At 42.0% G+C, this 27209-nt stretch overlaps 1 protein-coding gene across 2 annotated transcripts in view; it reads right to left on the bottom strand.

Annotated features, from left to right (window-relative positions):
* The window catches only part of ANKRD12 (ankyrin repeat domain 12), a 120185-nt gene that overhangs the window by 79329 nt on the left and 13647 nt on the right, over nt 1-27209 (bottom strand). For both annotated transcript variants that reach the window (XM_045003048.1, XM_045003049.1), the window contains exon 2: nt 4248-4385. In XM_045003048.1, the coding sequence (XP_044858983.1) occupies nt 4248-4334 (87 nt within the window). In that variant the 5' untranslated portion in view covers nt 4335-4385. The remainder of the gene's footprint in view (nt 1-4247; nt 4386-27209) is intronic.

The raw sequence follows: 27209 nt of genomic DNA, 5'->3' as shown, positions 1-27209 counted from the left end.
GAAATTGCTACAAAATCATATGTTAAGAGTAAGTCTATTACTTATTTTGAAACATTTGATTTTTTCTCTCCCATTTAAACTGATTGCCAATTTTCTAATAATTTAAGGTAATTTAGGTTTCAGGCTATACTCTGGAGGCAGGAAAACAAGAAAGTCCAAAAGAGTCCAACCTGTGGGGAGAACACGCAAGGGAGGGGTGCGTTTTGACTGTGGTCAACAGGGGCACGTAAGAAGGAGATGCCCATTTATGAGGTGAAGGTTAGCCCAGGGGAAATGGCTAGACAAGAGGAGGCCAAAGCATGGCCTACCAACAAGGCAAGGACAAGGATTTGTTTTGGGTGCTGCAAGGTCAGCCATATAAAAAGGCACTGCCCTCTAAAGAAACTGTGGGTAGCAAACAGAAAGGCATGGAACCCAGAGAGATGCGGAAAAAAGGAGAGAGTGTGCAGGGACCGGAGTATGCTGGATGCTGCCTGGGTAGGCATGGTGGTAATGACCATGGACCTGGCAGGTGGTCAATCCACGCACCCAGTAGTGGTTAATACGAAGATAACAGATAAAATGATTGGGACAGAGAGGGCCCATGCAGACATTGCCTCTGTGTTCATCCCTGAGTACTGTGAGGACTCAGATCCTGTGTGGAAGGGTGCTGGGGGATCCTGTGGGGCAAGTAAAGAAGCTACAGACTATCGACCACCTGACCAGGACAGTAATAGTGATGATGAAATGCTAAGGGAAATTAGAGAGGCTATCAAAATTAAGAACCCAATAATAGTGGGGGATTTCAATTATCCCCATATTGACTGGGAACATTTCACTTCAGGACGAAATGCCGAGATAAAATTTCTTGATACTTTAAATGACTGCTTCATGGAGCAGCTGGTACGGGAACCCACACGGGGAGAGGCGACTCTAGATTTAATCTTGAGTGGAGCGCAGGAGCTGGTCCAAGAGGTAACTATAGCAGGACCGCTTGGAAATAGTGACCATAATACAATAGCATTCAACATCCCTGTGAGGGGAAGAACATCTCAACTGCCCAACACTGTGGCCTTTAATTTCAAAAGGGGGAACTATACAAAAATGAGGGGGTTAGTTAGACAAAAGTTAAAAGGTACAGTGACTAAAGTGAAATCCCTGCAAGTTGCGTGGGCCCATTTTAAAGACACCATAATAGAGGCCCAACTTCAATGTATACCCCAAATTAAGAAAAACAGTAAGAGAACTAAAAAAGAGCCACCGTGGCTTAACAACCATGTAAAAGAAGCAATGAGAGATAAAAAGACTTCCTTTAAAAAGTGGAAGTCAAATCCTAGTGAGGCAAATAGAAAGGAGCACAAACACTGCCAACTTAAGTGCAAGAGTGTAATAAGAAAAGCCAAAGAGGAGTTTGAAGAACGGCTAGCCAAAAACTCCAAAGGTAATAACAAGATGTTTTTTAAGTACATCAGAAGCAGGAAGCCTGCTAAACAACCAGTGGGGCCCCTTGATGATCAAAATTCAAAAGGAGCGCTTAAAGATGATAAAGTCATTGCGGAGAAACTAAATGGATTCTTTGCTTCAGTCTTCACGGCTGAGGATGTTAGGGAGATTCCCAAACCTGAGCTGGCTTTTGTAGGTGACAAATCTGAGGAACTGTCACAGATTGAAGTGTCACTAGAGGAGGTTTTGGAATTAATTGATAAACTCAACATTAACAAGTCACCGGGACCAGATGGCATTCACCCAAGAGTTCTGAAAGAACTCAAATGTGAAGTTGCGGAACTATTAACTAAGGTTTGTAACCTGTCCTTTAAATCGGCTTCGGTACCCAATGACTGGAAGTTAGCTAATGTAACGCCAATATTTAAAAAGGGCTCTAGGGGTGATCCCGGCAATTACAGACCGGTAAGTCTAACGTCGGTACCGGGCAAATTAGTTGAAACAATAGTAAAGAATAAAATTGTCAGACACATAGAAAAACAAACTCTTGAGCAATAGTCAACATGGTTTCTGTAAAGGGAAATCGTGTCTTACTAATCTATTAGAGTTCTTTGAAGGGGTCAACAAACATGTGGACAAGGGGGATCCGGTGGACATAGTGTACTTAGATTTCCAGAAAGCCTTTGACAAGGTCCCTCACCAAAGGCTCTTACGTAAATTAAGCTGTCATGGGATAAAAGGAAAAGTCCTTTCATGGATTGAGAACTGGTTAATGGACAGGGAACAAAGGGTAGGAATTAATGGTAAATTCTCAGAATGGAGAGGGGTAACTAGTGGTGTTCCCCAAGGGTCAGTCCTAGGACCAATCCTATTCAATTTATTCATAAATGATCTGGAGAAAGAGGTAAACAGTGAGGTGGCAAAGTTTGCAGATGATACTAAACTACTCAAGATAGTTAAGACCAAAGCAGATTGTGAAGAACTTCAAAAAGATCTCACAAAACTAAGTGATTGGGCAACAAAATGGCAAATGAAATTTAATGTGGATAAATGTAAAGTAATGCACATTGGAAAAAATAACCCCAACTATACATACAACATGATGGGGGCTAATTTAGCTACAACGAGTCAGGAAAAAGATCTTGGAGTTATCGTGGATAGTTCTCTGAAGATGTCCACGCAGTGTGCAGAGGCGGTCAAAAAAGCAAACAGGATGTTAGGAATCATTAAAAAGGGGATAGAGAATAAGACTGAGAATATATTATTGCCCTTATATAAATCCATGGTACGCCCACATCTCGAATACTGTGTACAGATGTGGTCTCCTCACCTCAAAAAAGATATTCTAGCACTAGAAAAGGTTCAGAAAAGAGCAACTAAAATGATTAGGGGTTTAGAGAGGGTCCCATATGAGGAAAGATTAAAGAGGCTAGGACTCTTCAGTTTGGAAAAGAGAAGACTAAGGGGGGATATGATAGAGGTATATAAAATCATGAGTGATGTTGAGAAAGTGGATAAGGAAAAGTTATTTTCTTATTCCCATAATACAAGAACTAGGGGTCACCAAATGAAATTAATAGGCAGCAGGTTTAAAACAAATAAAAGGAAGTTCTTCACGCAGCGCACAGTCAACTTGTGGAACTCCTTACCTGAGGAGGTTGTGAAGGCTAGGACTATAACAATGTTTAAAAGGGGACTGGATAAATTCATGGTGGCTAAGTCCATAAATGGCTATTAGCCAGGATGGGTAAGAATGGTGTCCCTAGCCTCTGTTCGTCAGAGGATGGAGATGGATGGCAGGAGAGAGATCACTTGATTGTTGCCTTTTAGGTTCACTCCCTCAGGGGCACCTGGCATTGGCCACTGTCGGTAGACAGATACTGGGCTAGATGGACCTTTGGTCTGACCCGGTACGGCCTTTCTTATGTTCTTATGTTCTTATGTACAGGAAAAATTAATAGCTGCCCTACAAAAAGCTGCAGAAGATGTCCAGTTCCAGAGGAAAAAGTTCAGGAATGCTATGAATGCCAAAGGGCCCTGTAGCACACTTACACACACAGTTGGTCATAACTGGGTCTCAGAAGTTTTGAAAATGGGTGAGACAGCAATATTACTGAGTAAAATTTCAGTTTGCATAATCATATAACAACAAACCAGGGTCAACTTTATCTTACTTTTTTTGCTTCACTCAAAAACTAAATCACACAATTTTTAAAGTGGACTCACTCCAGGAACTGCAGCATTTCTAAGGCAATTACACATCTTTTTTCTGTATTAAGGCTGCAAGTCAAATGTCAACAAACACTCAACTACTGCCTGTCCTAGGCAAGGAATGTATTTGTGTTTACAACATTGATATGTGCTTTTTCTGGAGGAATTCAGAAAAGCTACTAAAATATACATGCCGGTACATATATATTCTAGACAAAAATATAGAATTAAATGCAGTAATCTAAAATAGCAATATCAATACGTAAAGACATCAGATGACATAAGACATGAATAGCACAATGGCACAATACAAACAAATTCAGCATATCCAGTTTCTTTTGATATTAAACTGAAAGAGATTAAAATCTTTTTAAAAATTCCTAATGTCTGCTGCACATATACTGATGAGCATATTAACAATCAAAAACCTGTAATCTATTTTACTTAGATTTTTTAAGACCAGGATACCGAAACACAGATTCACATATATTTCCTAGGGTTGTAATGGCATACCTTGACCTATGATATGGTTTCTTATGGTTCATACATATTATATAGTCCTACAAAATAAATCATCTTTCAGCGTAATTTATTTAATTACATTTCCTTTTTACCTTTCTTCCAGTTGGTTTCTCCACCATGGTGCTATCACTGTCAGAATTTTCAATCTGAACTGCTTTTGTAGACCCAAATTTGGGCATTTTATAGCTGTTCAGCTAGCTGTATCTTGTATGAGTGTGTTCATCGTGTGTCTGCAAAAAGAGAAAATGTATCACACACATTCGCATCACACAGTGTTGTCACTGTAGAAGACACTAGAGTAGAACTGAATTGGATTAAGAGTAGGAATAGAGCTGAACCACAGCAGACTCAGACTCTCTTCAGAGAGGGCAGGCTCAGCTCACACTTGAACTCAAGCTTATGGCTACATCACACTGGACAGTCTGACAAGTACAGCTCTGTCCTTGGGATGAAGAATAGGAAGTCTAGCATAGACACAAAGCTGTTACTAGATGGTGTTAAAATGGAACTGAGTTCAGCTTCTGAACCAGCTCCACCCTCTACCGTGCCTCTTTCACTGACTGCTGTTAATATTTCTATGCAGTTCACAGACTTATTGACCAAGGCCTCATATCTCTGAGGTAAAGGAATCATCACTGCACCCATTTTACAGTTAAAGAGACTGAAAGATTGCACAAAATCACTTCTAGCAATGCTACAACAGAATTCAGTTCTCTAGTATGGCAGATCTGAAGTCTCATCCACCTAAACACACTCCCTTTCAGAATGAATGTGTCAAATCTATGTACTTGGCTATCTTATCTATAACCATCTATGAAACCAACATACCACACTTTCTTTATAGACACTAGAATTTAATCCAGGAACCTTGACCTCCAGGGTCCTACTGCTATCTAGCAAATGGTTATGTAACCCATCAGCAAAATGCATTAAGTGAAGTTCAAGTGGTTTGTGGTATGAACTCAAGGTGTTCAATCCCCACAGCTGCCATACAAGGGTCATTATGGTACTATTTGAGAACATTTCTGGAAGGTTTTTGGTTGTTTTCCAATTAAGTTAAGGTTGCAGCTAAATTACTGATTAAAATCATATTTTGTATCCTCTCTAAAATCTATCAAGGAAGTCAGGTTGGCCTGAAAATTGGTAGATCAGAAGCCTGGCACAAGGTCATTTCTGGCAAAGCCAGGAATACAATCCAGCGCCCTGAAATAGCAGAATCAAATCTTATCCACTCAACCACATTGCACCTAAAAGGTTATGCCAGATCTGTGCCTGGCTAAGCTGTCCGTACACTGGGGCTACTGTTACTTATCAGGCTCTATAAAGGACAGATTTATAAGTGAGTTTGCCTAGCAAATAGTTGCACATGATGGAATTTTGTGCAGAGGATGAGGAAGAGATGGTGTGGGAGGGGACAACAGTCCTGTGGTTAAGGCACTTGCTGCCACTATGGCACAGCTCCAGCCTTGTCAAGTATGGGGAACCCTAGACCTCTGTTGTGCAGGAATAAAAAGACTCATGGACCATAAATATGCTGGGTAGTGACCCTGTAACCAACTTACTGAGATGTGCACAGAGAAGCCTGACACTGAACTTCAGAAGCTCACTGATCCAAAAACTATGGGTCTACATCCAAGTCTTCCATCATTAGGCTCCCTGGTGGCCAACCTACACTTCTGAGCCTTAGAAGACTTATATGGGCCACCCACAACATGCCCATGAACCTTAATAAGCTATTTTGGCTAATCCAGGACTCAGGAGCTAACTTTGACTGATTTGAGGACAAGGAACAGTCAGCCCATGCTCCAGAGAATCACTTTGTAGAGGGTTCTGGGACAGGAAGGAAAATGAGGAGTGGAGTGTTTGGTTATACTGAAAACTCATGGATCAGTGTTGTGTTTTGGGTAGCTTTTTTTTTTTTAAATGGACGACTATGCTTCCAATATTTCTGGAGCCACCATTTTACTGTAGCATTTCCTAAGCTACCTACATTCCATCCATAGTTCACTATAGTCACTTTACTGCCATACTCCTGAAGAGATCAGATGGGATGTCCAGAGATGGTGTATACTTAGGGCTAGTGCTTGGCCTAACATAGAACCATCAATAAAGATTAGGTCTTTTCCTTTGGTGAGATAATTACTCTGAAAAGAGCTGTTGTACACGCAGACTTTCTTGGCTGTGTTTCTGGAAGACTTATCAATGATGACCGCCGGCGTCAAACTCTTAGATTCAAAACAAAGTTTAATATTGTCCGCTAAAACCTGATATCCCAGTCATAGGAAAGCAGACCAAAACCAGAGGAAATTCACTTACAAAATACTTGGTTATGGTGGAGTTGTTTGCTGCTGCTGCACAACAGTGCCACCTTGTCTTCATATCTTTTCTGACTGTGGGATTTCAAAATGCCAAACCTAAATGTCGGAAAACCAGGAAATGTATTTCTTTTAACACTAATCACAAACTTATAAAAACCAAGAAATGTGCAATTAAAGTGCTTTTTTTTTTTTTTTTTTTTTTACACACACACAATCTTAACTCTGTCTCACTGGAATGGCAATATATAGTGGGAATTTCACAAAATCTTATCCTGCCATTACCAAAAACAAAAAAAATCCAAAACTATATTCTGTTCCCCCACAACTCCAGACCATGACTCATCCTCATACAATGCAACAGGACCCTCAATGTGGCCTCTGTAGCAACAATAATATGGAAAATAATTGCTTATGGTTGACAGAGCACACTGGACACACTGAGTTCGCTCTCCTCTTTGTTTCCAGCTACATAGTCACAATTAAAAAGGTTAACATCACAATAGAGGATATCCTAAAATTAGTTTTCTGCAGTTTCAGAATATATTCCGCATTCCCAAGAGAAGGGATCAAGACGCTGGCCTCCCCGTGCACAAAGAATTAAGGCTGTGTGGTTACACTATATGTGAAGAAGCATCTTAACCATGCAATTCCTAGTTTTCATGAATTTGTGGGGTTTTTTTTTCTTGTAATGCTAACGTTCTTTTGGGTATAGGAGGAGAGACTGAGCACAATCTCAACTTCAGCTGTTGCTAATGACTCTGCTATAATACAGTAATCCTGTATATGTTCCTGGCAATCAATAAAACTTAGCTCTTGATAAATAACTAATTTAGCCCTCAAAATTGAATTATTCTAATATCTGATTTTGATAGCATGGTGACAATGCCCTGTAAATTCTTATTTTAATTACATTTCACTATAGCACTGTAATTGTGATTGTTTTAAAATAAAAGCAAACAAACACTTATTTGTAATGCTGCTCAGAATTATTATTTTTGATAATTTTACTACACTTGGAGGACGCCAAGCTGAACATATTCCTGATGATAGTGAACCTATTCATTAGAACATCCAGTAGAAGGAGCTCATGATTTTCCTGAAATATGGGAGAAAAGGTTCTGAAAGCTTTCTGATGCGCTAATGTAACTTTTCTTGCTATAGAATGTCTTGTCATCTTAGCACTTGTCTTCAGTGCAAAGTTAACTCAAGTTATAGGTCAAGTGTTGCCCCTACTTGAATCATGCCCACACACAAAAACCCACGAGCATGGTGGTGCTTTTAAAATCATATTTTGTATCCTCTCTAAAATCTATCAAGGAAGTCAGGTTGGCCTGAAAATTGGTAGATCAGAAGCCTGGCACAAGGTCATTTCTGGCAAAGCCAGGAATACAATCCAGCGCCCTCTTTGTTTCCAGCTACATAGTCACAATTAAAAAGGTTAACATCACAATAGAGGATATCCTAAAATTAGTTTTCTGCAGTTTCAGAATATATTCCGCATTCCCATGCACAAAGAATTAATTACACTATATGTGAAGAAGCATCTTCATGCAATTCCTAGTTTTCATGAATTTGTGGGGTTTTTTTTTCTGCTAACGTTCTGCAACTTCAGCTGTTGCTAATGACTCTGCTACAGTAATCCTGTATATGTTCCTGGCAATCAATCTTAGCTCTTGATAAATAACTAATTTAGCCCTCAAAATTGAATTATTCTAATATCTGATTTTGATAGCATGGTGACAATGCCCTGTAAATTCACTATAGCACATCAGAATTATTATTTTGATAATTTTACTACACTTCGCCAGCTGAACATATTCCTGATGATAGTGAACCTATTCATTAGAACATCCAGTCTCATGACCTGAAAAGGTTCTGAAAGGATGCGCATGTAACAAGTCATCTTAGCACTTGTCTTCAGTGCAAAGTTAACTCAAGTTATAGGTCAAGTGTTGCCCCTACTTGAATCAAGCAGAGTTTGCCCGCCTGTCATATGCTAAAATAGCACAACTCTTCAGCAGCTAATGTGACCATTCTGCAATCTGGATACCGCTAGAAATTTGTTCTCCCACCACCATTACTAGAGCAGCTCATCTTAGTGAAGCAAAAAGAATGATACAGTATGCCCCGAGAAATTTTAATGCCATGGCCTCGTAATGAACTTTTTGGAAAGTGTGAACATTAATGGTTCAGATGTTTAAGAATGAGTGAAGGGCAAAAACATTATCTTGGAGGAACATTTCTTCCTGGAGATTATATACCAATCCAGATGCTTGGAGCACAGCTCATCCCACCTCAAAGAAGAATACAAACTCATGATCATGTTACATCCGTCACAGCAAAAGAATGAACACTGAACTGAAGATGGAAACAACCAACCTTGCCCTGGTTTTCTAGGAATACACCTCTACCCTGGTATAACGCGACCCAATATAACACGAATTCAGATATAATGCGGTAAAGCAGTGCTCTGGAGGGGCGGGGCTGCGCACTCCAGCGGATCAAAGCAAGTTCGATATAACGCAGTTTTACCTATAATGCAGTGAGATTTTTTGGCTCCCGAGGACAGCATTATATCAGGGTAGAGGTGTACCTGCTTCCTGTTATAGTAAGTTCACCATATATACCATAAGGGGCTTACAGTCTCTCACTGATTTCTGGGTTCTTACATCTGTAAATCTTAGAATCATAGAAGATTAGGATTGGAAGAAACCTTAGGAGGTCATCTAGTCCATCCCCCTGCTCAAAGCAGGACCAACGCCAACTAAATCATTCCTGCCAGGGCTTTGTCAAGCTGGGCCTTAAAAACCTCTAAGGTTGGAGATTCCACCACCCCCCTAAGTAACCCAGTCCAGTGCTTCACCACCCTCCTAGTAAAACAGTTTTTCCTAATATCCAACCTAGAGCTCCACTACTGCAACTTGAGACCATTGCTCCTTGTTCTGTCATCTGCCACCACTGACAATAGCCTAGCTCCATCCTCTTTGGGACCCTCCTTCAGGTAACTGAAGACTGCTATCAAATCCCCCCTCACTCTTCTCTTCTGCAAACTAAATAAGCTCAAGTATCAGAGGGGTAGCCGTGTTAGTCTGGTTCTGTAAAAGCAGCAAAGAATCCTGTGGCACCTTATAGACTAACAGACGTTTTGCAGCATGAGCTTTCGTGGGTGAATACCCACTTCTTCGGATGCAAGACACTTGTATCCGAAGAAGTGGGTATTCACCCACGAAAGCTCATGCTGCAAAACGTCTGTTAGTCTATAAGGTGCCACAGGATTCTTTGCTGCTTAAATAAGCTCAGTTCCCTCAGCCTCTCCTCATAAGTCATGTGCCCCAGCCCCCTAATCATTTTTGTTGCCCTCCGCTGTACTCTCTCCAATTTGTCCACAGCCTTTCTGTAGTGGGGGGGGGGGCAAAAATGGAAGCAATACTCCAGATGTAGCCTCACCAGAGCCGAATAGAGGGAAATAATCATTTCCCTCCATCTGCTGGCAATGCTCCTACTAATGCAGCCCAATATGCCGTTAGCCTTCTTGGCAACAAGGGCACACTGTTGACTCATATCCAGCTTCTCGTTCACTGTAATCCCCAAGTCCTTTTCTGCAGAACTGCTGCTTAGCCAGTCAGTCCCCAGCCTGCAGCAGTGCATGGAATTCTTCCATCTTAAGTGCAGGACTCTGCACTTGTCCTTGTTGAACCTCATCAGATTTCTTTTGGCCCAGTCCTCCAATTTCTGTAGGTCACTCTGGACCCTATCCCTACCCTCCAGTGTATCTACCTCTCCCCCAGCTTAGTGTCACCCATGAACATCCAGATCATTAATGAAAATGTTGAACAAAACCGACCCCAGAACTGACCCCTGGGGCACTCCGCTTGATACTGGCTGCCAACTAGACATCGAGCCGTTGATCACTACCCGTTAAGCCCGACGATCTAGCCAGCTTTCTAGCCGCCTTACAGTCCATTCATCTTCTGTTGCATCTTTATTTTACCACACAATGGTTAAGGCTACGATTATGTCACAGAGATCACGGAATCCATGACTACCACTGACATCCGTGACTGCAGCTCCCCACTCTGGTGGGAGGACCCCGCAGCTGCTCAGCCGTGGCAGGGGAGAGGCAGTCAGCAGACCCTGCAGCTGCCCAGCCACAGCGAGTGGCCAGTGGTGACTCCCTGCAGCTGCCCAGCCCTGAGCAGTGGCTGGGATACCCTGCAGCTCCCAGCTGCCCTAGGGACAAGGGGACCCCGCAGCAGCCCAGCCCCACAGGCAGGGGGACCCCAGAGTTCCCACACACCACAGCAGTGCAGGACCCAGGAGCCCCAGCAGCAGTGGGTGCTGAACCTGCCTACCACCCCTTTTGCCAGGGATATTTTTAGTAAAAGTTAGAAATAGGTCACAGGCTTCTGTGAATTTTTGTTTATTGCCCGTGACCTGTCTCTGACTTTTACTAAAAATATCTGTGACAAAAACTTAGTGTTAACAATGGTATACCAATTGTGGTACCAATTTAAAGTACTATTAACAGTGGAGCTGGAACAATCTGTATAGTGGGGGTGCTGAGAGCCATTGAACCAAACTGTAAACCCTTTATACAATGGAAACCACTCCAAGCCAGGGGGTGCTGCCACATCCCCAGCATCCCTAGTTCCAGCACCTATGGTACCATATTTAATCTTAGTTGTGTTAGATAAAAATATATAGGTCATACTGAAAAGGTCTTTACATTACTTTAAAAAGAGTAACAAATATTATTAGAATTCTGAAACATTTACAGAGGATGACATCCCAACAAACTAGGATTAATAATAATATCTAATGCGAAGAAGAAAGGGGACTTGACTGAGATATGCCCAGTTATAAAAATACAGTGCTAAGTGATCAATCACTTTTTAGTATATACTGTCTCATAACAAGTGAGTCATTTGATTAAATTTATGGAAGCTTACATTTAGAGCTAATGGAAGGCCATGTATTCACATTATATATAAACAACCTGTGGAATTCATGCTCCACATTGCATCATAGTTGCGGTCATCTCTTCTCTGTCCATTCTTTGACTTTGTTCTTATTTTTTCTTTTTGATTTTCAAATTTAGTCTTCTTTACTTTCTTGTTCTGAGCGTTGCCTTCCTTGTTCCCCAGACAGCAGAAGGCTACATGCTGCTAAGGGGCTGTGGCATCTTTTAGTAGCTGCATGCAACTAATCTCATAGTTTAGCTGAGTGCCATGGTAAGACTGAGCTGATGTGGGAGCAGAGATAGTGGGTGGATGATCTTCAAGGAGCTACTCCCACTGCTGCTTTATCCACAGGTTCAAGAGCATATTTGATTTAGAGTGGATGGGATCTGGCACAATGCACCTTCTCCACACCTACTGTTCTTCCATGCCTTTTTTCCTGCCTGGGAAGTCCCTCCCCACTCGGAAGGGACACACTCCAATCTGAGAAAACCTGTCAAACTGTTTTATGGCACCTATATCATTACAGACAAATGCGTTCTGAAGAATCTAAATGATCCAGAAGTGCCAAATGATTTCAAAGAGGAGTGGGTTGTTTTTTTTTAAGGTTAACTGACTGCTAACAAATATATTCATTTTGCCAAGCTGCAAACTACACTTTAAACCTACGCTTTTGCCTAATTTTAAATATATAAATGATGAAATCACTGTTTATTCTACAACAAAGTCTCTCCAATATGTGCAGAGCATTAACATTGAAGTTCTATTTACCTAAGGGCAGTGAGTCATGTTTGTTCTAAAAGACAAAGTACTTGGAACAGTTGTTACTGCATGTGCTAGCTGCAAAAATAGGATTCTACAAATTAGCATCAGTTCATCAAATGACTGAACATAATCTCTTACTCCTCATGAATTATTTTCAACCTAGAGCATTAATACTGTATATTCAAAAGCAAAGATATTGATATGATAAAAATATAATAATAATTTTAGCAATCTGTGCCATATTTCAAATCCAAGTGAAAAAATGCTGTGAATGTTTATAAGGCTTTGCTGCTTTTGCAGAATGCTAAAATATTAGAAACCAGGCATGAAGATAGAGGCCTGAGATGCAACCTATTCATTTTAATGACGTTAGCAGAAGATTTAAAGAGGCAGAGCCGACTCCAGGCACTAGCCCAGCAAGCAAGTGCTTGAGGTGGCCAACAGAGAAGGGCGGCATGTCCGGCTCTTCGGCGGCAATTCGGCAGCGGGTCCCTTAGTCCCTCTCGGAGCAAAGGACCAGCCGCCGAATTGCCGCCGAAGACTGAAGCAGCCGTGGTAGAGCTGCAGATCGCTATTGCAGCTTTCCCCCCCCCTTTTTTTTTTCTTCTGCTTGGGGCGGCAAAAACCCTGGAGCCAGCCCTGTAAAGAGAACAACTATTTTACACAGTTTGAAGCATCATGGTATTCAAAAGCAGCAGCAAATAAGTGTAAGAGCAAGTCATTTAATTGATGTGAAAAGAGCTAATATGGATTTCTTTTCTATTTCAGTAGAATATTTGAGAAGTATAAAAAAGATCAATTAACTTCTGGCCTAAAATTTCAGTGACGTAATTTTGGGTACCCAACTTGAGACACCTCATAGGAGCCTGATGTTTAGAAAGTGTAGATCACCTGCTCTCTGTAAATTAGTCCCTTTTAAGGTGTCTCAAATTGGAGATCCAAAAATTTACTAGTGACCTATGAAAATTCAGGCCTCTATTTTATGCAAAAGTTGGAGACAGGAGGAAGGAGAGACTCAATTTAAAAAAAAAAAAAGAAAGAAAGAAGGCAGAAGAATTGCTTAGAGTGGAATCACAATGGTGAATTTCAGTTTGCTATGTCTATCCAACTTGATCTCAATTTGTTCAGCACTACTTGTAAAACACACAAGCAGATCTACAAAGTGAAAAGGGGAGGGGAAGACTATTAAATTTCAAGAACAAAACAAAGGACTTTCACTAACTCATTTTGGTGCAATTTTATTAATAGACAACACACAAAAAGTGCATTTTGCTTAATGAAAATGCCGTGTTAGAGTTTGCTACATAATTTTTTTTTCAAATAAAGCGAAAATCAAAGTCACAAGATGCAGAATTTAAACAAAAAAGTATAGGAAAGAAAACACATTTGCAGTTAAACCATATTCTGCCCCAGTTCAGCACACTGTCAGCAAGGTGTCATTTTATAGACAAGGCTACACAACCCCATTCAACCCCTTCTCCAAAACTGTGAACATAAATGCCAGTTCTGAAAGCATGGAGCATCTGCAGAGTCTCTCTTTTCTCTGGCATGGAAAAAATTAGTTCCCTGGTCTTGACCCCTGAAGGGCAAGGATGGGTACTCAGTCTTGTGAGGTACCTCACCACTATTACTTGCCCTTCGTATGAAGCAGTCTTGTCTGTGCCTGCTGTGACTCAGCTCCCTGAAACCAACAGCTTCTGATCACAAACAAGCACTGTTTTCCAGGTCTTCACAGACCTCATCAGCTCTGTACAAGCTAGGGATAGACACACACCAACACCTATGTACTTGGAGCATCTCCAGCAATATCCAGTCCCAATCTCTGTTCACATTCAGTAGTCACCAGGTAAGCTGTCCCCGAAGAGACAGTACACACAGTTTGACTGGCACAACTCAGGATCAGATCTTTTATAACACCACAGCACAGAGAAATAGTTATAGTGAAGCAATCACAAGTTTATTATCAAAGATTAAGATTTAAGAGATACTGAGTAAAGATAATGGGAACAGAAATGATTACATAAAAAACAAGATGTGTAACATGCTTATAAGAGTCTAAACTTATCTTAGGATAAAATCCTTGTCTAAAGCAGTTTCTCTCCTAAAGCAATCTTTCCCAGCATCACCAACCAACATGACTGGGGGGGATCCACACTTCACTGATGGAAAAAGTGCTGTCCTTTTTGCTCCCTCAGTGAAAGGTGTCCTTTTACTTTCCCCTGATAGAAGAAGAAGAAGAAAAAGAAGAAAGTCAAGGAAAGTGTGGGCCCCTTACTGAATGAGGAAAGCAACCTAGTGACAGAGGATGTGGAAAAAGCTAATGTACTCAATGATGTTTTTGCCTCTGTCTTCACAAACAAGGTCAGCTCCCAGACTGCTGCACTGGGCAGCACCGTATGGGGAGAAGGTGACCAGCCCTCTGTGGAGAAAGAAGTGGTTCAGGACTATTTAGAAAAACTGGACAAGCTCAAGTCCATGGGGCTGGATGCACTGCATCCGAGGGTGCTGAAGGAGTTGGCGGATGTGATTGCAGAGCCATTGGCCATTATCTTTGAGAACTCATGGCGATCGTGGGAGGTCCCGGATGACTGGAAAAAGGCTAATGTAGTACCCATCTTTAAAAAAGGGAAGAAGGAGGATCCAGGGAAGTACAGGTCAGTCAGCCTCACCTCAGTCCCTGGAAAAATCATGAAGCAGGTCCTCAAGGAATCAATTCTGAAGCACTTAGAGGAGGGGAAAGTGACCAGGAACAGTCAGCATGGATTCACCAAGGGCAAGTCATGCCTGACTAACCTAATTGTCTTCTATGAGGAGATAACTGGGTCTGTGGATGAGGGGAAAGCAGTGGATGTGTTATTCCTTGACTTTAGCAAAGCTTTTGATACGGTCTCCCACAGTATTCTTGCCAGCAAGTTAAAGAAGTATGGGCTGGATGAATGGACTATAAGGTGGATAGAAAGCTGGCTAGATCGTCGGGCTCAACGGGTAGTGATCAACGGCTCCATGTCTAGTTGGCAGCTGGTTTCAAGCGGAGTGCCCCAAGGGTCGGTCCTGGGGCTGGTTTTGTTCAATATCTTCATTAATGATCTGGAGGATGGCGTGGACTGCACTCTTAGCAAGTTTGCAGATGACACTAAACTGGGAGGAGTGGCAGATACGCTGGAAGGTAGGGATAGGATACAGAGGGACCTAGACAAATTAGAGGATTGGGCCAAAAGAAACCTGATGAGGTTCAACAAGGACAAGTGCAGAGTCCTGCACTTAGGACAGAAGAATCCCATTCACTGTTACAGACTAGGGACCAAATGGCTAGGAAGCAGTTCCGCAGAAAAGGACCTAGGGGTTACAGTGAACGAGAAGCTGGATATGAGTTGACAGTGTGCCCTTGTTGCCAAGAAGGCGAACGGCATTTTGGGCTGTATAAGTAGGGGCACTGCCAGCAGATCGAGGGACTGATCATTCCCCTCTAGTTGACATTGGTGAGGCCTCATCTGGAGTACTGTGTCCAGTTTTGGGCCCCACACTACAACAAGGTTGTGGAAAAATTGGAAAGAGTCCAGCAGAGGGCAACAAAAATGATTAGGGGGCTGGAGCACATGACTTATGAGGAGAGGATGAGGGAACTGGGATTGTTTAGTCTGCAGAAGAGAAGAATGAGGGGGGATTTGATAGCTGCTTTCAACTACCTGAAAGGGGGTTCCAAAGAGGATGGATCTAGACTGTTCTCAGTGGTACCTGATGACAGAACAAGGAGTAATGGTCTCAAGTTGCAGTGGGGGAGGTTTAGGTTGGATATTAGGAAAAACTTTTTCTACTAGGAGGGTGGTGAAGCACTGGAATGGGTTACCTAGGGAGGTGGTGGGATCTCCTTCCTTAGAAGTTTTTAAGGTCAGGCTTGACAAAGCCCTGGCCGGGATGATTTAGTTGGGAATTAGTCCTGCTTTGAGCAGGGGGTTGGACTAGATGACCTCCTGAGGTTCCTTCCAACCCTGATATTCTATGATTCTGTGATAGTCCCCCTAAAATTATTTTTCTCCACTCAGTCAGTAAGGCCCATTAGTGTTTATTCTCTGGTTCCTGTTGCCTTCACATGTCTGGTTTTTATTAGCATTCAGTTCAGACCGGTGATGGGAGGCACAGTGAAACAATAAGATGCTTAATTTACATATCATTTAGCTAGCTAGATGGACAAACTCTCCTGCTCTGAGAGAATGTGTGTCTCTGTGGTGACTCATACCTTCATACATACTTTCAGGATATATTTTCAGTATATACACAACTTATAAAATATTGTCAGTACCTACATTTCATAAAGATATTAATGACCAGCATTACACCAGCTTTCAATTGATATCATACAATACGCTATATGAATAAATACCACGAAATCGATGTGTTAGGTCTAGTGAGTTTGTCAGGCCTGTTAGGAGTTGCTGATACAGAGTAGTGAACTCTTTGCCAGCTGGCACCAATAGGCTTCTGTGTCACAGTGAGGAACAATATTCCACTGCTGCTTCATTCCTCATTTCTGGTAACATCAGGGTTCAGTAAATCCTTCGCTGGACTTTGCCACTGCAGCGCAATTCATCCTCCCCTGCCCTCTGTTGTTTCTCCAGAAGTTATGCTCTACAAAACACTATACTTCTGAAATTCCAAAGATAAATATTGTTGTCCCTTTTTGACCTGAATGACAAACTTTGAGGTCCTGGGGATACTTTTTGTTTTATTTTGTTTAATATGAACAACAACAACAAAGAAACAGGACATGTATAAAATTATATGGCAGCTTTTCTTAAATTAAATTGAGAAACAATTAAAAAAAATTATATCAGATTTTTCTTTTAAACGTACAACTTTAGAATTCCCACTTGAGTTTAAGTTTACACAGTATATAGCTATAATTACTTCAATTGAATCAGTATACCATATATTGCATATCTATGCAACTGTCATCTAGGTAAAACATTGAAAAGCACCTAACTGACTTTAGACACAACTCAAGTCACTTTTGAAAATGGAGCGATACTTTTGAAAATTCTACCCTTTGTCTTTTGTTTCCCCTCACCATTTCCATTTCAATTACACCATTAACCTAAACACCACTTTCATCTACTTCTCCCATAATCACTTAAGCCTTCCCCCTCTCCCCCCGAACAGTGCCCCTTATAATTGGAATTTCATTCCAATATATACCTGCCAGATTTCTATTCTTGCATATTTCAAATAACGCCTAAAACCTCATTTCTAAAACATCCTATTATTGTTGCCCTGTCTATCCTGTCCAGCCTGCTTATTTGCTTCACCCAAGTTACATCTTGTCTTAGAGGGTATGTCTACACAGCATTCTGGAGCAAGCAGAAGCAAGCCTCCCAGCCTTGGTTGACAGACTCGGGCTAGCAGGGCTTGCACTGGTGCTCTAAAAATTACTGTATAAACAGCGCTTTGAAGTTGTGGATTGGGCTGGAGCTTGGGCTCTGAAGCCCAGCCCACCCCCTTCCCTAGTCTTCAGAGTCAAAGCTCCAAGTCTGAGCCACATCTTCAAATTGCTGTTTATACAGCTTTTTTTAGAATGCTAACACTAGCCTGCTGACCCAGGCTCGGAGGCTCGCTCCTGTTTGCTCCAAAATGCTAGGCATAACCCTTAGACTGTAAATGCTATGTGTGCATATCATTGAGTACAACAGAACTTCAACTCGACTGATGCCTCTAGGTGCTACTACAGTACAAATAATCATATTGAGAAAATAGGTATGTTCAAACTAAACCCAAAAAAATAATCTTGAAACTATGCAAGTAAGCACAGCAATCTCATTGTGGTATGCATTACATTACAGTAATTAATTATGTGTCACAGTTTCAGGATAATTGCACTTGTATTCCCTCTCCATGGTCCCTGAAGGGCACTCACTTAAAGGTTTCTGGCTCCCAGTCATCACCTCTCCTGGGCACAGATGCATGTCTCTCCCTCTGCTGACTCAGGTTTTTAAGACTGCACAACTCCCTGCTTTACACTACAATACCCCAGCAAGCAAGTCTATCTAAGAGGTAAGCACCTGTGTTTTGCTTTCTCTCCAAGGGCTATAACCAGCATATTGCCAGAAGTTACAAGTTACTATGCAGCTCTTTCTAAGCAAGTGCATTTATTCTTCAGGTAAAAGCATTGCAGAGAAAACACATAAAACAATAGAAGTTCCTATATGTATGCTAAAAGCTCATCAGAGGTTACCCATAAGCCTTATGGAGCCTTAGTAAGCTAAAGTCTTTCCTACCCTTCTGAAAAGGCTGGAGCCCCTCTTTGGTAGAAAGTCCTGTCTGTCTGCTGGACCAGGAAGAAGAGCACAGAGGAAATTTAAACTCAGGTTATTTACCCAAAAGTCATTTCTTTCTCTCTTGGTCTTTGGAGAATCCAGTTTGAACTAGTATATGCAAGCCTTCCCAGGCAGTGGTATCTCTTTGAGGATATTACAATCTGGTTGATCTGCCTTAATTCCTACGCAGTATTTTTGGTTCCTGGATGAGCTGTGGCAGCCCTCCCCCCTGGAGTAGGACACAATCGTACATAAATCATTCATTTAATTCAATAGATCCCAAAGATACTTAACTTAGTTCAGTAAGGTCTCTCAAAGATATGGCAAGAAATTGCCATATCTGTCACAATATGACAAGATATTTTTTCCACAGGATCCCTGTCTCATTCAGTGCACCATCACAATGTTTTTTTAATGTAGTGGAAAGTGTAACTTCCTATATTTTTAAAAAAGCAAACTGAGCCTCCAAAATTCCATCAGGTGACATTATACTGACCCCCATCCCTACCTCAATGGGTCAACAGCAGGGTTGGGACCTTTAGATCAACCACACAGATCTCTGCCACTTGAGCTAAGGGAATAATTGACTGTAGTAGTAGGTTGTCATGATTTTCATGTTTCAGCACAAGGGAGGATGGGATGCTTGTCAAGCATTTCATGGATATTTGCTGGCAGCAGAAGAATGGTAAGACTCAAGGATCTTGGGTTTCATTTCATTTCAGATTCTGCAGGGGAGTATGCTCCAGTGAGCAAAAAAAATCTTCTGCCTGTTCCCCCCAAGCCTGGCTCCATCTGCCCCACCTGTTCTTCCCCACTTTTGTATCTTCATCCCATTCCCCTCTCTTAGCCAATACCAGTCTCCACTTCAGTTTTCTCATCCCTGTGTCCTTGCCCCAAGACAAAAAAAAGGCAGACCCCAACACTTGGTGTGAGATAGAATATCGTCCAAGTAAGAACTTATTTTATGGTAAGGAGTACAGAACCAGTCCCAACACCCACAGCATCTGAAGGAGCAATATATACCCCTAAGACCTAAAGGATTAGAGCCTTGAAAATCAACACCATTCTTTCTCAATACCAGGAATCCTACTTCTTAGAGTATTCCCTGGACTATTATACTTCTTTGTCTTTTCAGAAGGTGGTGCAGAGTCTCCTGTTAAGATGATTCCTCACTGCCATACCCCTCTCTCTTCTGTTTCAAATCATTACCAATCCCACCCCAACCCCAAAACAAAACAAAACAAAAAAACCCAAGCCCTCCCTAAAAGACTGGACTTCTGAAAACAGGCCTGAGTGGAATACAGCACGAAGTTATTCCTTGTTTGGGACAGATTTGTTTTGATGCGAACGATACCTGTGGCAATAATTATATTGAGTCTTGGGGCACTAAGCTTTTCATTGCTGAGAGAGACCTATCTAGAGAAAAGTTCTTCAATGCTAACGGCAATCTACTTTGTCCCTTGCTTGTTCTGAAAAGGATGAGCATGGGGATTCCTTAATCGTCCCTTCAACAAATCTAGAGCTGCTTCTGTCTCAGAGTCAATACCATAAAAGCAAGTCAAATGAATAATAAATGAGAACTCAGCTTCACAGACATATTAGGCAATGAACATGGCTGAAAGACTCCAGCCTCTTATGGAAAGCGGCACATTGCTTTAAATGGAATTATCCAGGTCAGCCTGGATAACTGACCTAGGTGGTGAAATCAAAGTTTGATTGGGGAGGAGATCTGTGTAACTGCACAAGGAAAAAAAAAAAACACTACATAAAAAACACTGAACTATGAGGTCCCAAACAGAAGCTGAAATTTGTCTATAAAGGCAAGTCTACCAGACAAAGAAATAATCCCTACTTCCGCAAATACCCACAAAATCATAGACTTTAAGGTCAGAAGGGACCATTATGATCATCTAGTCTGACCTCCTGCAGAATGCAGGCCACAGAATATCACCCACCCACTCCTTTATCAAACCTGTGTCTGAGCCACTGAAATCCTCAAATCATGGTTTAAAGACTTCAAGGTGCAGAGAACCTTCCTGTAAGTGACCTGTGCCCCACGCTGCAGAGGAAGGCGAAAACCCCCCAGGACTTCTACCAATCTGCCCTGGATGAAAATTCCTTCCCGACCCCAAATATGGCGATCAGCTAAACCCTGAGCATGTTGTCAAGACTCACCAGCCAGACACCCAGAAAAGAATTCTCTGTAATAACTAAGATCCCACCCCATCTAACATCCCATCATAGACCATTGGACATACCGTATATTCCGGCGTATAAGGCGACGGGGCGTATAAGACAACCCCCTAATTTTTTCATTAAAAAATTAGTTTTGCCATATACTTGCCGTATAAGACGACCCCCCCCTTCTGCGGGGGGAAGTCAGAGCCTTTTAAATCCTAGCCGCGGCTGGGAGTCAGAGGGCTCTGGGCTCCCCGCCGCAGTGGGGAGCCCAGAGCCTTTTACACCCCAGCCGCGGCTAGGATTTAAAAGGCTCTGGGCTCCCCGCCGCAGCGGGCAGCGCAGAGCCTTTTAGATCCCAGCCGCGGCCGGGAGTCAGAGGGCTCTGGGCTCCCCGCCGCGGCGGGGAGCCCAGAGCCTTTTACACCCCAGCCGCAGCTAGGATTGAAAAGGCTCTGGGCTCCCCGCCGCAGAGCCCTCTGACTCCCGGCCGCGGCTGGGGTGTAAAAGGCTCTGCGCTGCCTGCTGCGGCGGGGAGCCCAGAGCCTTTTAAATCCTAGCCGCGGCGGGAAGTCAGAGGGCTCTGCGCTGCCCGCTGCGGCGGACAGCGCAGAGCCTTTTAAATCCCAGCCGCGGTCGGGAGTTTATACGCCGGAAAATACGGTATTTACTGCTAGTAGTCAAAGACCAATTAATTGTCAAAATTAGGCTATCCCATTATACCATCCCCTCCATAAAACTTATCAACCTTAGTCTTGAAGCCAGATATGTCTTTTGCCCCCAATACTCCCATTGGAAGGCGGTTCCAGAATTTCACTCCTCTGATGGTTAGAAACCTTCATCTAATTTCAAGTCTAAACTTCCTGATAGCCAGTTTATATCCATTTGTTCTTGTGTCCACATTGGTACTGAGCTTAAATAATTCCTCTCTCTCCCTGGTATTTATTCCTCTGATATATTTATAGAGAGCAATCGTATCTCCCCTCAGCCTTCTTTTGGTTAGGCTAAACAAGCCAAGCTCTTTGAGTTTCCTTTCATAGGAGAGGTTTTCCATTCCTCGGATCATCCTGTTCCAGTTTGAATTCATTCTTCTTAAACATGGGAGACCAGAACTGCACACAGTATTCCAGATGAGGTCTCACCAGTGCCTTGTATAACGGTACTAACACCTCCTTATCTCTACTGGAAATACCTCGCCTGATGCATCCCAAGACCACATTAGCTTTTTTCCACAGCCATATCACATTGGCGGCTCATAGTCATCCTGTGATCAACCAATACTCCTAGGTCCTTCTCCTCCTCTGTTACTTCCAAGTGATGCCTCCGCAGCTTATAACAACAGAGAGAGGACTGAAGTTCTTTAAGGCCCTATGGCTCTAACATAGTTCCAGGTCTGTACTATCAGATCCATAAGGGGGCACTGTGTAGCCTAAATGGATACAGACACTCCCCGGGTTACACAACCCCGGCTTATGCAAATCTGCACTTACGGGAAAAGTTCTGAGAGTTCCATAAGCCTTTTTTTGCGGGGGGGGGGGGGGTAATTGTCGGGTATACGTTCCCGACTTACACAAAATTCGACTTACGAAAGGCACTCTGGACCGGAATGCTTGCGTAAGTCGGGGAGCGTCTGTACTGCTTTCCCGATAGCTCCTGAAACTTGTGGGATCACATCTCAGAAACATTAATAGTTAGCGTTCTTAAGAACAGTGCTGGCTTACAGGTGGAGAAAGGGTGAGAACCCATGCTCTAACTGAAAGCACTGATAAATCCATGAGTGCACCTAAGATAAGGAAGTTTTTGTTATACTTTAGAGAGTCTTTGGGCCACAACAAAATAGCTCTTGAACTAAATAATAAATTATTAATTGCTGCCAATGAAACTTCAAAATTCCTCCTTAAAGATGCCTTGATTTCTCTGTCTGGCCCCTTAGTGAATGGGGAAACTGCATGATAGCCAGCAATGTAATGGATTCCTCATCCTCATTTATATATAACAACTTATTTCATGCATCTTATAATATTCTAATAATGAATTCAGTGGAATCTCAATCTCATTTTGTTGTATGTAATAGAAAAAATTTCTCAGTAGACATCATAGTCTCTTGCTGTTCTATCTGAAGACCCAGGTTCTAACAACTATTTTTATTACCAACTACATACTAAGAGGATGGAAAATACATGACATTGAGGACTGAATCTAAGAAAAAAGACCCAACTGTTTTCCCTCCCAATTAAAAAAAAAAGATGCCACAATTAAGGAAAGAAATATTCCTTAAGTATATGTTACTATTTTTTTCAGTCCTTTTCTCTTTCATTTTTACAGCATCAGTAAAACTGGGTACTTATCAGAATTTGTTCTTTGATCCATCCCTCTGGTTTTGCTACTAATTTTTTTTCCTGAAGACAAACCACCATCACGAGACATCTCAGATTTATTGAGAGCTTCTTTATTTGATATTTTTGTTGAACTATTGACCCTGAACAATCACTGAAGTGGGAGATTATGGGATTTGTGTGTTTTTTTAATTTAAATCTACTGAATGCAGAGTCCCTATGTATCTATCCACACTGCACATACTAACTGAAAAAAATTATTGCATCATTTACCAAGTTTTTCATAATAATCTTATTTTGTGTTAGATGATGTAAACTATTCCTGTAGCTGTGGCAGGGACTTCACGTTTGTACTCTGCAAAAACAGTAGAGAGCCTGAACATATTTTGGATAGAGAAAATGACTAAAGGAACAGTGACTTATTTATTTATGAATATTACTAAGGCTCAATAGTTATCACATTCTGTAACATGGCTGAAGATGAACATCACATAATACAGTGAACAGCATAATTTAATATGCCCTCTTTTTGGCTGTCCACTATGTCATGTTATTGACTGAAAAGAACTCCATGCTATCGCAACACATGACTAAATTACTAATAAATGCTTGTTGACTTTATAAATAACACTGATTTAATAGGTTGGCAAGAACATGTACTAAATCATCTACTCAATATCTCTCACAAACTGGAATGCTCTCCTGTTGCCTTTACTTATTCATACAATCAGAACTTGAAAGTGATGGTCTTACAAGAGGCTATAAAATCGAAATTCAGTCTACCAGATTTCACTGAAATAGCAAAGACAGAAAGGACTGAAATCTAATGCATGCCCCCAAAATAACAGGACCCTAATACAACATCAAATTCCATTGTCCATTACAGACAATTTCTGCACTGAGTATGGATTTGAGTCATAGATCATGCTATAAAAGCTGAAAAACAGGGACAATAAAATATGGCCAAACATTTTTATTCCAAAATTAGATGACCACAGATCAGTCTTCTCTCGCCTTCTAAACAAAGTTTCCAAACCATTTGAATACGGCTTCATGGCTAAAACAGAGGACTGAAACCATGACATAATTCTATTCTTTGATTTACTACAGGTTTCTTGTGTGACCTTGGACAAAGTGCTTAAAAGGTAAACCATGACGGGGGAAAAAAAAAGTCTAGATTCTTGAGTCATATTTCAAACTGAAAGAGACAACATAGTTCTGTAGACTGAGATTCCTTAGAACAAACTAGTATTAAAAAAAAATCCTCTGAAGGCATGAATCATACTCCAGAGAAAATAAAGAAAGAGAAAAAAGGAGAATGGCAAGCTGAGATCACTGCTAAGTTTACCTTAAAGGAGCTGTACAAAGGTTGGAGTATTTCAGATGCAGAAAGGATTTGAGGACCTGCGATATCAAAGCCTACTTCGGATCCAAACCCTCTAGGGCTGCCCAGATATTCATCAACATGGAACATGTTCTACATCCTTTGTGTGGATATCTTCCTGCTCTGCATCAGGATGTTCTGGACTTGTCTAGAGCAGACCCTGTCCATGGTACTTAGCCAGTCATCAACCAGGCTGGACATCTGTAACAAGTGTGTCAGCCAAAACTGCCTCAGTCAGTATGGTGCTACAAGAATGATCGTGGCTACATCTCTTTTGGTTTTGGAAATCACCCTGGAATCAGGGGGAAGCACAAAAGAGAGTCTCTGATTCCATTAGAGAAGGCACTGGGCAATTAGCCCAATGGAACTGAAGTTCCAAAAACTTGGCATTGTCCTTGGTGGCAAGTGTTATCATAGAACCCTGCCTCCCCCAGCTCCAAACAATGGAATACTGGCTTTATGATGGTTCTCCACAGATCCTACTTGTGATTGATCACAGACTGTCTGCTCAGGAAATTTGCTAAGTCATTGCTGACTCCTGGGAAGTGAAGAGGTATTGGGACTATCCTGTGATGGTGGTCCCATGTCTAGAGTCCTATGGCCTCCAGGCAGATAGACAATGAGCCAACACCTCCTTGCTTGTTTATGCAGTGCCTTGCAGAGGGGTTGTCCATTAGGATCTCCACTGTGGAATTTTCAGAGCATAGGCAGGAGAAGTTACACAGGCCAGCCTGATAGCCCTGAGTTCCAGAATGTTTATGTGGAGTCCCATGTCTTCCAAGAACCAGACTTCTTGCATTGCTGGTGTATCAAGTGGGCTTTCCAACCTGTCCCTAGTATGCTCATGATTAAAGTCTTTGCCAGGGTGGGGTATGAAAACTATACTTTTCTCCTTACATTTTCAGGTTCTAGCCCCCATGTCAATTCAGTGAGGACATGAGGTGGCAACATGACATTTCCTGTCCATCTGGCATCTGCTGGAGAGCACACAGACCTGAGTCAGAGCTTTAGAGGCCTCAGGTGAAGTCTGGCAAGCAGTGTCACATACTTGCATGCTGACGTATGGCATCACAGCCTAGGGCAAGTCTATACTGTTAGTGAGTTTTGATTTTATCTTGAGTATCAAGGATCACAAAGACAAGAAAATGTCCTCAGGCAGGTATGATCTCTAACCTTGAGTGTATCAAAGCTCCCACGATGTCTACCATCTATGATAGGGAAAGAGACTATTTTTCATAGTTCACTAGGAGGCCAATCAAGGCCAGGATTGCAAGAGTATATGTGCTAGGGTTATCGCCATCTCCTGCCAGAACCTGACTCTGATCAGACAGTCATCCAGGTAAAGATAGACATGGATACCCTGTCTCCTCAGATGCACTGCAATTACTGCTAGACATTTCATGCCAATTCTTGGTGCTGTGGAAAGTCCAGATGACAGTATCTTGAATTAGTAGTGATTCAGTACTAGTATGAATCTCAAGCATATCTCGAGTCAGGTGGATGGCTTTGTGAAAATATACACCTGGCAATTCAAGAGCCTTGGGCCTGCAAGGATGGAATGAGGGAGGCAAGCATTATCATCCTAAAATTGAGGTGGCATATATATTTGTTCAGTCTCCCTAGGTCTAAGACAGGGCGAAGACAACCTGCCTTTTTGGAATAAGAAAATGTTGGGAGTAAAAGCCTCTTCCCCTTTGACTCCTGCAGGACCTCTTTTATGTTTTCTAGATGAAGCAGCAAGGCTACTTTTTGTGACCTAATGAGAAAGAGAGGTAGAGAGTAAGGTGTGAATAGGGAAGCAATGGGAGATGTCTGAACACTCATTTGTCCCGTGAACCAAGCCAGGCAGAAAGTAGTAAAAAAGGCTCCTGATGATGGCAGGAGCTCTGGTGTCACTCTTGACATTACCGTCAATCCTGCTGTCTCTGTGCCAAGTGAGCAAAAGGAAGTTGAGGGCCAACATGTCCTAGATCAGTGGTATCTTTTCTGAAATGATTACTCAAGTGGTCATCCCTGAGAGTAAGCTGGTATCCTTTGTTTCTGCTGGGAATGGCCCTTGCATTGTTTTCAGTGGTGTCCCAGAGTATAAATCCTTAAGGATCTTAACACAGCTCTTGAGTCCATCCCCTCAAAGGGCAGGTCCTCAATAATGGCTTGTACCTCTTTGGGTATCCCAGACACTAACAGAGAAGAGGACCATCTCATAACGATGGCCATTGCCACAAACTTTGCAGCCATATCAGATGTATCCACAGCTGCCTGCAGTGCTGTTCTAGATACTGTATGGCCTTTTATGAAATCTTAACTCCTCTGTTCTCCTGAGAAACGTTTAAAAGGGGAAGAAGTTGTATTTTGCAAACAAGGCCTGATAATTTGCCCCCCCAGAGTTGAAGTGAGGCTGATGAGTACGCTTTGTGCCCAATCAGGTCTGATTTCTTCAGGTCTTTGTCCTTAAGTACCTTTTGAAGCCTTGAATTTCTCTTGAACTGCAGAAACTACCAAAGAAAACTAGGTCTGGGCAGGTGTGACATAGAAGCCCATTTGCGGTTCACTACTCTGTATCAGCAACTGGTCAGGCCTGACATACTCACGACACCTAACACTCTTTTGTCATAATCTATATCTAAAAGATGTCACATAAGAGATCACTGGAAAACTAGTAACTTAGTGATGATTAATATTCTTGTGTGATGCACATACATGGAGTATACAAAGTTATGAATACATGCTAGCACTATGTTCTTAAGATGAGTTTGACAAGCAATGCAGTAAGTACACATTCCTTTGTCTAAGACAAACTGTATTTG

Source organism: Mauremys mutica, chromosome 2 (assembly GCF_020497125.1).
Source record: "Mauremys mutica isolate MM-2020 ecotype Southern chromosome 2, ASM2049712v1, whole genome shotgun sequence".
Classification (NCBI taxonomy): domain Eukaryota; kingdom Metazoa; phylum Chordata; order Testudines; family Geoemydidae; genus Mauremys; species Mauremys mutica.
Note: the sequence above shows the minus strand (reverse complement) of the source record. Positions and strands in the feature narration are given on the sequence as shown.